This window comes from Tinamus guttatus, unplaced genomic scaffold (genome assembly GCF_059628265.1).
Source record: "Tinamus guttatus ecotype Peru unplaced genomic scaffold, ASM5962826v1 Tinamus_guttatus_pri_ptg000026l, whole genome shotgun sequence".
In the NCBI taxonomy this organism is placed as follows: Eukaryota; Metazoa; Chordata; class Aves; order Tinamiformes; family Tinamidae; genus Tinamus; species Tinamus guttatus.
The window spans coordinates 911,913-922,245 of record NW_028288560.1 but is presented as its reverse complement, the minus strand read 5'-3'; the positions used below and the strand labels follow the sequence as shown (position 1 = coordinate 922,245).

The following is a 10,333-nucleotide window of genomic DNA, read 5'->3' as shown; positions in this document are numbered from 1 at the left end:
CTCGCAGGAGGGCCCTTGCTCTAGGGCACCTCTCCACTGCTGCAGCTGCAACCAAAGTGTCTTTTGGGGACAGGCGAGCGCTTGGTGAGCACTCCCAGGCAGCCAGCAGGATGACCAAGAGCTCGTCCTCTCTGCAGGACTTGTATCACAGCAGCACTGTGACAGCCCGGCCAGGCCCAGGGACAGCGCCGCCTGTGACTGTGCCAGAAACGGCTCCTCTAAGCCCCGAAACTACCAGTTTCAACAGCACCGAAATGCCCGATGTGGCCAGCAGCGGAGCCGGCGTGAGCACGGTGCTGCTCTCCTTCGGGATCATTACTGTGATTGGGCTGGCTGTAGCCGTGGTAAGAAGGACCTGCTAAATATTCCTGTCTTCTGGGCGGTGACAAAGGGGCCCTGGGACTGGTTTGGGTTGAATAATTTCATTGTGTTGTACTAAAGACTCACCCAGAAATGGTGGAGACTGATAGTTTCTGAGATCCCTCTCTGCCAAAGTCCTTTTTTTCCGGTGCTCACAGGAATACACAAGTGTCCAGGTTCTGTGGTCTCCCTGCAGTCCACTCCGGGCAGAGCGCTCAGCAGCCCTCAAGGAAGCTGTAGCTAGGATCAGCTTTTAATAGCAATAGGAAGTTAAGTTAAAATAAAGCAGTTTCTGCTCTGACCTGTTAACTGGAATAGCTGCATTGATTTAAATCTTGTCTATGCAGGAGGCCTGCAGGAAAGTTCCCCCAGATTAATTTTTAAAGCAGACTGTTGAAGCCGTATTAATCTCCCCTGTGGACATCTCCTTCTGAACTAACGCAGCCTGAGACCGTTTAACTAGGTTCATTCCAGACTGTGTTTCTGGAGTTCCACTTCCTCAGTATAAGCAGAGTCCTTAAGGATTTGCTGCATTGAACTAACCTGCCACTAATGTTGTAGGCAGAAGATTTCAGAAACTGTAGTTCTGTTGTGGAGAATGCACGTGCTCAGCTTTCCTTCTGCCAAAAGAGGGTGAAAGCAGCAGCGAGCTCAGGTTCCTCATATGAGGAAGAGCTTCGCTGTCGCAACCAACAGGAACGCACAAAAAGGGACTGCTGCCAAATTCCATTGCAGGCCCAAGGAGGAGTTTTTCCAAAAACCCCTAAGGGAACCTGGAAACACCGTCCTGGAAATGATCGTACGTTCCCGAGAGCAGCACCGAGCGTTCCTAGTTCTCAGAACAGGGCTCTGGAGGCCAAAAGCCTCCCTTTGCTCCCAGCACAGCCGCTCCTACTGGCTGACACGAGGCAAGTCACCAAGCGTGTCCTCTTTGCTCCGTGCCTCTGCTGGGGAGGGGGTGGCTGCTTCTCTGCCGTAGAAAGTCTGCAAAGGAAAACAAAGGGAAGGTTCTTCATTCACTGTGAATCACACTAGACGTCCTGCAGCCAGCAGGAATACACTGTGCTACACCTGATAACACACCTGATAACAACATGCTGTCACTAACACACCTCATAACAGGGTACTTGAGCACCCGGTGTCTCTCCAGCTTACTCTCATGCACCCACTTTCAGCTGTCGTGTCTCCCTTTCCTCTCCTTGGTGTCACCAGGCTCATGACACCCCCTCTGTATGTGCTGTGTGCCCCAAATTTCCCCTCCCAACTGTTCCCTGTCTTACTGAGACTGTTATAATGATGGTTTTCCTTCTCCTTCAGGTTCTGTATATCAGGAAGAGGAAGAGGTAAGTAACATCTGTAACATCTGTAACATCTCCCTGGCTGAGAGGAATTAGTGCTTCCAAGCCTAGGCAGCACTAGGAAGCAGGCAGGGAAATGGGGCAGTGTAAGGGATGGCCATCTGGGAACAAGCCTCCAGGGAATCGGTGCGTGTGAGTGAGGCAGGGATAGGGACTCTCCACCTCCCCGTACCGGCCCCATGCCAGAGCGTCAGATGCTCCGCTGTCCCTTTGGAGAGGAAAACGTTGACTGGAGAAGGTCAGGGATCCTGGAAACTCTCCACGCTTCACCAGTGGGATGGACTCAACTGAAAAGGAAAGGGGAAATGCAGGGAAAACACTTCTTGATCCTTTTGTCTCTGACAGCAGAAACACTGGTGAACATCCATTAGTCGCAGGGCCTCCTTGCTGCCTGAAGCCTTGTGACAGGTCTGGCCTGTGGTGCAAGTGCTGCTTTTAAACCTGCTCCTGACGCCAGATCTGCGCATTTCTGCAGAGCTGCCAGCGTCTGCTCTGCAGACACGGCCCTGCTGCAGCTAATGGCTGCATTGGCAAAGCCCACAGAGGGGCAGGGAGGGAGGATGCCAGCACTTGCCAAAGCAGCTATTTGTGGTGACGCTGCCAGGAGCTGCTTGGGTGTTTCCCTCCTCCTACCCCCAAAACTCACCTGCAGCCCAAGACAGGACTCGGCGCTTCCACATGAGTCCAGCCTGTCCTTCCCCCATGACAGAGCTTTGGAGACTTTTGGGGTATAGCTCTGTCACTTGGAGCAATGGTACAAGAATAAGAATGGTTAGGTCTGTCCACAGGCAGCCTGAGGACCACTTTTCTATTATCTGTTTTTATAATAATTATTAATAATTTTCTATTTATTATTATGTACGTCAACCTTTGGCTTGAAGAACAACTCTTAGACTCCTGGAGCTAAATTGCACTCGTGGTATGAGGCATAGTGTGGCACGGCAGGCCTGGCTCTGTGGGCACAGGGACACGGGGAAGGGCTGCAGAACGCGCAGCCGCTGTGTCCCACACTGCCTGTTCTTGTTCCCCCTGAGGAAGCTCCTTCTGACCCTTCAAGGTCTGCGGGTGTTTAAATCCCCACCAGATTGCTCTGTGCATAATTCCTGCCAGCATGGATTAGCAGTGGCAGCTGATCCCTGGAGCTGCACCCTGGGTGTCCTCCACTCCTGCTGGCTCAGGTTCTCATCCCGGCGGCATGCCGATGGGACCCTTAGGTAGCAGGTGGATCAAGGGCTGGATCCCTGTGCAGCAGGAGGGACAGGCTCAGCAGCAGGTGGAGGAGGCAGCTGCAGCTTCTGTCCTCATCTCTGTTGAGTTTTGGAACCCCCCTTGTGCCTTCTCTCCCAGGTTGGAGAAGCTGCGCCACCAGCTCATGCCCATGTACAACTTCGATCCCACCGAGGAACAGGACGAGCTGGAGCAGGAGCTGCTGGAACACGGCCGAGATGCAGCATCTTCCCAGGCATCCCAGAACAAGGTGAGCAGCAGGAACCAGCCAGGCTGTTGTCACCATCACTGGCACCTGCACTGCTTTTGCTACAGAATGCAGGAGTTTTTGTAGGGTTGTGCAGTCAGGAAACTATGTGAGACCTCAGGAGGGTTTTACCCATCTCTGCTAGCCTTGGAAACAGGGAGATTGAGCATTTTAGAGGCCTTAGGATGCCAAAGAGGCAACTAGGAATAAGAGCCTGGGGAGGCAAAACGCCTGCTCTGCACAGCTACGAGGGGGAGCAGGGAAATCTCAGCAATTAAGCTGATTTTTACGGCAGCATATCCCCCAGGACACCACAAGGGAGCAGCAAGGGGCCTGCAACTTGCTGGAGCTTCAGGTGCTCCCCAGACACTGAACGGCCCTTGCCTTGCTCCTGAAACACAATTAATTTCCGCACGGTTTTAAGGTGTCCCTGGTTAGTGTAGGATACAAGTAGGGAACAAAGCCGTGCTAAGGGAGACATGACTGTTAGATAACCATTAGGAAGAAGGCAGGCAGGAAGCCTGGGCATGGCAAGGGCATGGGGTACCTGATCTTGTCAGCACCTTCAGGCCAGCCTTGCAGGGAACAGGACAAGCATGGCTCAGAAAAGGATGGAGAGTTTTCCATTTGGGTTGGGTGAAATCCAAATGCTTTGAACACGCTGAGAACTCATTGCATGAGACATGCTGAGAAATTATGAGCTCCCTGGAGACCGCTGAGTTACTCCATTAGTGGGTTAGGAAAGGGCCAGTTGTTTTTGGTTACTATTGTTAATGGCCTAGATGGGTCTGAGACACGAGGCTGTCGCCTCCTCAGATGTTTCAGGAGGCGGGAGGGGTGCGAAGGGCTTCTCACCATTGTTTGCAGCCAGTTTCCCAATGTTTTCTCTTTCCTTCTTCAAAACTACTGCACACAAAATGCCTTTCTGAAAGACAGAGCCGGCAGGGAGGGTGGAATAGGAATGTCTGTGATGCAGCACCCCACTGAGAGGGGACCTCTGTCCTTTAGCTCCTCTCCAGCTGCTCTGTGCTGCCCATGTCTTCACCTTTCCAGCTAGAGGAGCAGGAGACCTCCCAAATCATTCTGTTTCCACTCATTTTACGCCTTTAGATAACCTAATCTGTGGCAGATTTGATGTGGGCCAAAAGAACAAAGGATAAAAAAATACAGAAACTGTAGTTATAAAATATTTACCTTGAGGAGTATTTCCCAATCTGCCAAAGAGCATGTGGGAGATATGTATGTTGGAATGTGGGAGATACTCAGCATAATCCATATACTGGTTTGGGAAAGCAGAGAGATGCTGTCGGGTAACAGATGTTGACCTCTTATGTACCTATGGCAGGTACATATACAGTGCACTGTGTTAGTGCCCATGGAGGATCTCCCTTCTAGCAGTGAAGGTGGGGAACGACAAGGACAGAGTTCAACACGGCACCATAAAGTGCCTCCTTCCTGTATGGTGACAGGCCAGCAGGATCCCCCAGATCCCCAAAGTGCTTGCTCAGATCCCTCTGCTTCCAAAGTAAGTTTAAAGGCTTAAAATAACAAGAGAGGGAAAAACTAGTATCTGGAGCTCAGTCTGTGGCATGTTTCCTGGCTGTGAGGTTTCAGACATTCCCATGCTCCAGGTGACATGTAAAGAGCGAGTTACACGTAACAAATCTGCGTGGTCCTAGATAGCTCCGTATCTGCAGTGACGGGGAGCCCGAGCAGGCCCGCGTGTGCTGTCGTGCCCTCTGGCCTGCTGTATTTTCCTGCCCCAGCCTTGCTGGTGCCGCGTTGGTCTGTCGCGCCGCTGTCAGTGGGGACTGAAGCAGCTGCGCTGCGTCGCAGCCCCGCGTCTCAGCCGCGGGTCTCGTCTCCCGCTGCAGATCCTGCTGCCGAGCCAGGGGGCCCTGCAGAGGCCCAGCCGCCTCGTGTTCGCAGACATGGCCGACGCCATCAGCGCGTGAGCAGAACCTGCCCCTGCGCGGGGACCGTGCCCAGAGCGCGGAGGCCGGAGCCGACGGGCCGGTGACGTCTCGCGAGCGGGACCGGCCACCCAGCGGTTTGTGTTGCACAAGCGCCCGCGTGGCTTTGGACCGCAGACCTTTTGTGACGGCAGGAGCAACATTTGGTGTGTCCGTTGCTCCTGGAAGGTCCTGGGCTGCCATGCTGCGGTTTTGGGGCTGGTGCTGAGTGTCAGCAGCTGTGTGCTTAGGGGCAGTGCTAGCTGTGCTGTAGATTAGCTGATTTAGAGCCCATGAAGGCCAGGGAAGGAGGGGGGGTGTTTCAGGGAGCTGCCCCATGGGCTGCAGGCCCAAGGAGAGCCCTAAATGAACGTGTCTGTGCAGTGACCGCAGCCTCGGCAAGGCCCAGGGAGATGGTGCCAGCAAAGGCACTTTGAGCTGGGACAGCTGCCCCACGAGCTGTGTGCTCACCGGGGCAAGGGCTCTTACCTCTTATTCCCCCCAGGAAAACACATACCTTGAGGTTTATCCCCCTCATGGCTTGTGACCTGCTGATAAACGTGCGCCCCGGGCGATGCTGCAGCACGGGCAGTTCGCTAGCTCTGAAAAGCAAAATGAAGAACATTGCACTGATCACATCCTAACTGAGCAGGGGGCTGAACACCCCGCTTAGGACGGTGGCCTGGAGGGCTCCCAGGGGCAGGGGGGGTCCCGTCCTGTCCCGTGCCGGGACTGCCCATGGCTGTGCCAGGAGCGAGGGGCTCTGCAATGCCGCGGAGAGCAGATGGGCAGCACAGGGACCCTGACGGCAGCATCCTCCCCTGCTGCGGCTCAGGGAAGTTTCTACCCTGCAGACAGGTGTAGACAGAGGGGATTAAGGCTTAAAGACATTTTTTTTCCCTTAAGAGGAAAAATATTTATTGGCTTAACATTGCACCTACCCCGTCCTGTCCTGGAGGTGGCTCAATAGCTGTTTTTTACTCCCTTACCTGCCTGGACCTGCAGTCAGGACCTTTTCTTCTTCATGCTGAAGAAAACAGAGCTCTGCGTTACCTCCACCCACGCAACCTGCCGGCGGGTCGTGTTCATGGTACCTGAAGGTGGGTCTGGGCAGTAAAACGGCAGCGCCCCGTGGCCCTGGAGCACTTCTGTGCATGTCCTTCAGGGCTGCAGGGGGAAGGAGCGTGAGGACGAGCTGCAGCCTTGCGGAGGCCACGAACGCTGCTGGCCAGGGGTCAGCACGTGCATCGTGAACACAGAGCACGCCGTGAAGGACAGACACGAGGGTCTCCTGTGTCCCTTCCAGCCCCCACGTCGGCCAGGACGGCCACGGCATCAGGCACCATCATCGGCCCTGCCCCATCCCTCAGCCAGGAGACTGCAGAGGGGGGTGTTTGAATCTGAAGGCAGGTCTAAAGGTGGGCTTCATGCACAGAGGTTTTTCACTGAGTGGCAATTGAGGCATCATGCACTTTGCTGCAAGCAAGCACTCCCCCCACCCCCTCTTGTTCCCCTCACAGTGACTTTTTCCCCTTTTCACAGCTGTGAACAATTCCCCGTGCATAAATCTCTGACCCCTGCAGCAAACAGTTCCGCACTAGCCCTCCACTGGCACAGCTCTCCTCTTGGCAGTTTTGCACTAAGCTAGTGAATAATTCCTGAAAATGCATCTCCCTGTCCAAACCTGGAGGCTTCTGGGTGTGCAGCAGGGTTAGAGGACACTATCCATGGGTCTTCCCGGCCGTTATCCCAGTGTCACCAGCCGAGCAGTGTTGCCCTTAGAACTCGCAGAGTTGCAACTTGCTTTTTTTTTTTTTTTTTGGAATTCTCTGCAAAAGGTACCTGTAGGCTGCGCAGCGTCCTCAAACCAACAACTTCATGCTCTTAACCCAGCTGTGTCTGCTACCGCAGGTGCAGGAACCTGCACCTTGTTCCAAGTTACTCTGAGCTGTACCTTGTACAACAAACCCACCTGCAGAAAATCCTCTTTAGCCATTCTTCCAGCAATGGCAGGATTTGTCCTGTGATGGCTGCTCTTAGATTAATGAAGGGCAGATAAGGAGACAGAGAATATTACAGGTATATGCTGGGCTTGCTCTGCTGTATCTTTTAGAGTAATAGCACCTCCTTTCACAGTTCTTGGACGTACGTGTTAGCAGAAGCGTTGTAATTTAATTCAAGTGTTTTTCTGTTTTAAGCATTGAAATATAATTCAAGTATTTACATTAAATCAGTGTGATTGTCTTTTTTCCTCCCTCATTTGCATTCTCCAGGCAAAAGGGCTGCAGTGTATCCTGGTACCACAGCTGGCATGCAGGGAACTTCCCCTCTTTCCAAACCTGAGCTTTGAGGGACAAGCTCTGTGGGGTAGAGGGTTAGTGTTCCACAGCATGGAAACCCAAAGCTTCTTCAGGAAGCCTTGAGAGCAGGAGTTTCCAGCCCAGCAGGTCCCAGGCATCCAAGACAGCTTGCAACTTGCCTGCACTTGTTATATTATCCTTTAAACAACTGAATTTCTGAACGAACTATAGATTCTCCAGATTTCCACCTGCAGCTCTGACTAGGATGGGCTGCCCACCTTGGGGTGGGTATCGTGGGCAGAAGCACTGGCAGCTCCACACTGGGACTTGCTGGGCTTTTCCAGAGAACCAGTTTGCCTTCTCCTTCACCTTCTGGCCTACAGACCTCACACTTAATTAGGAAAGCCATCGGATTAACCAAAGAGGCTTTAGAACAAGATTAACGGGATCAAAATTAGAAGTATGAAAAGTTAAATAATTCTATATCACATAGAACCATGCATAGCACAAGCAAGCTCAACTGTGGCAAATTCTAGGTGTTTATATGCAGCAGAATTGGCTTGTATTCAAAATAAGTTGGTTAAAATGCACTGACAGACGCACAAGAGGATGGTACTAGTTACCAGCACACGTGTTTAAGGGCCTGCGCTTCACTCTGTGCATGGTTCCTCGTGCTCATTATTCCTTGTTTCCACGTAGGTCCATGGGTGCTCCCAAATGGCAGGTTCCTTTTTCTATACTCCTCCAAAGTGCAATTCAAGTAAAAAAGGTGGAACTTGCATTGCCTGCTCACGTGCAGGTGTGCTGATGTGGTTGCACATGGGGGAGGAGGAGCAGAAGCTTGAGGTGCTGCATCATAAACCTTTATTAAAAACAAACTCCAAGGCTAGTCACGAGTTGCCAACACGCTTTATGCCTGCACCAAAACCAGGAGCTGCTCCAAGCTTTTCTGTGTAGCAAATGCCCTTTACCTCCCGTGCACTGATCTGACTGCAAGGAGCTGGTGGTCAGCAGGGACTTCAACCCTGCTTACTCTCCTCAAGCAGATACATTTTCGTGGAGATCTGTTTTCTACTGTGGTTTCCAAAAAACTAAGAGGTAGCAAAGATGTTTTTAAGAAATACTTCATATAGGTTTTCCTATATAAAGTATTCATATATATTCCTTTCCCTTCTATTCCTTATATTTCCTATATTCCTTATATTTCCTATATATTCCTTCCTTTCCAACAGGAATACTGTTGGTCTAAAGCAAATTGATCTACTATCTAGCTGAGGCAGCTTCTATCCCTTGCCCAGTGCCCCAGGTGAGGAAGGGCTGACCAGAATCATAGGAAAAGCTTGAAGGCCTTAAAATGCAATCCCTAATCTGTTGCGAGAAGCCAAAATCCCAGTCTTGCCTTGTAACAGCTGTTGCACGAGGTACAAGGGAATTCATGGAATACGCAGTAAAGCCTTGCAAGCAGAGGATGAAAACTCCACTCATCAGTTCACTTGCAGGTGAGGCAGAGAATTTGGAAAAATATCTTGGTTTCCCACTGCAAAGGGCTTTGAATGCAGACACGAACCACAGCTGAACTTTGTGTCTGCTGGAGAAAACCAGCTCTCTAAGCTGAATCCAGAGGAACAGATTGGATTTTCTAATGTAACCATCAACAGCTACAGCTGCTCTTGCATGATGTCCCACACAGATTTCTTCACACAGCAGGAGAAGGGGGGTCAACCTCTTCCCACCCCTGGCAACAGGTCAGAACACTTTGAAAAGAATAACCTAAATGGGGAAAAACTATTTTTCCCATTATTGCTTCTCATTCGGCCTTTTGCCTTAATAGTGCATACATTCCCTTGCATTATATAAATACCTGGTGCCTATGGTGCAAGGAGAAATGAGCTCAGTCTATACAGCTATTCCATGGGTTTCTGCCATGCACTGCTGTATATTTAAAGCCAATTATGCTCTATTTCAATATTTAACAGTGTAAAGCTGGCTGGTTTTACGTCTTGTCAAGGGTGATCAAAACACCCACTTTGTCCCTTGAGTGGGCAGAGCATCCACCAGGCAGCAAATGCCACAAGGATTCTGCTGGCCGTTAGAAACAGCCGTATAGCTCAGCATTGAGCAAGAAGGGCTCTGAGGCCAGAAGTGTGGACCTACACACGGCCCGAGAGCCACCAGCAGCACCGTCAGCGCCGACGGCTACTGCTCTGCCTCAGGACCGGGCTGGATCTGCAAGCTGGGCCTTGGGGAGCTGCAGCACGAGAAGAGCCCCGTGCATGCACAAGAAGGCACCCCTGTGACTGAGGGTATAGTGGTATTTATGTGGAATCGTGAGGCTCTGCAAGGAAGCAGCCCTCTGGGGGCTTTGGCTCCTCATGGGCAGCCCTGTGACGTGATGAAATCCAGTCGTTGTGGCTCAGCTTGTAAACACTGCTCACTCAAAGTCGCTATCAGGCCCTGGGGGAAGCACCACCAAGCCATGCACTGGTCATGGGAGACCGACCGCAGCTAAGAAGACCAAGAGAGAAGCTTCAAATCATGAATGCCCAAGACAACAGGGTGTGAGCTGACACAAGAGGCAAATCGTACAGGTCTCCAGCTTCCCCCTTGAGCAGCCAAGTGGCTATTGGAGCAGGAACATGAGGCAAGCTGGATGGTGGCTCCACCGCAGTTGGAAAGGCAAGCAGGGTTCGCATCCTGACACAGCGAAGCGAGGGACTTGGTGATGAGTCTCGCGCTGATGCGGTCCTTATGGAAGGAAAATATCACCCTTGGGATTGCTGTGTTGTCTGCCAGAGGTAGCATGGAGCACAGCTCCAGACATGAGCTGTGTGAACAGGTTTCCTTTGCTGCACCTGCATTCCTGAGTCAGCACCAGCTGTCCACAGCAGC

The 10,333-nt window shown here is 51.9% G+C and overlaps 1 protein-coding gene across 1 annotated transcript; it reads left to right on the top strand.

Annotated features, from left to right (window-relative positions):
• CUNH3orf18 (chromosome unknown C3orf18 homolog) lies at positions 1-5,156 on the top strand. Its single transcript, XM_088526449.1, has 4 exons — positions 1-344; positions 1,678-1,703; positions 3,066-3,195; positions 5,067-5,156. Exons 1-4 carry the CDS (start codon positions 111-113, stop codon positions 5,145-5,147), a joined length of 471 nt encoding a protein of 156 aa, XP_088382575.1. The 5' UTR covers positions 1-110; the 3' UTR covers positions 5,148-5,156.
• Positions 5,157-10,333: the final 5,177 nt, after the last annotated feature.

What these genes read in the sequence shown, in the direction of transcription:
- CUNH3orf18 (XM_088526449.1), top strand. Translation starts at nt 111, where the DNA reads ATGACCAAGAGCTCGTCCTCTCTGCAGGACTTGTATCACAGCAGCACT. An exon ending in TTGGGCTGGCTGTAGCCGTG is followed by an intron (nt 345 to 1,677) that starts GTAAGAAGGACC and finishes CTTCTCCTTCAG; the next exon opens with GTTCTGTATATCAGGAAGAG. An exon ending in CCCAGGCATCCCAGAACAAG is followed by an intron (nt 3,196 to 5,066) that starts GTGAGCAGCAGG and finishes CTCCCGCTGCAG; the next exon opens with ATCCTGCTGCCGAGCCAGGG.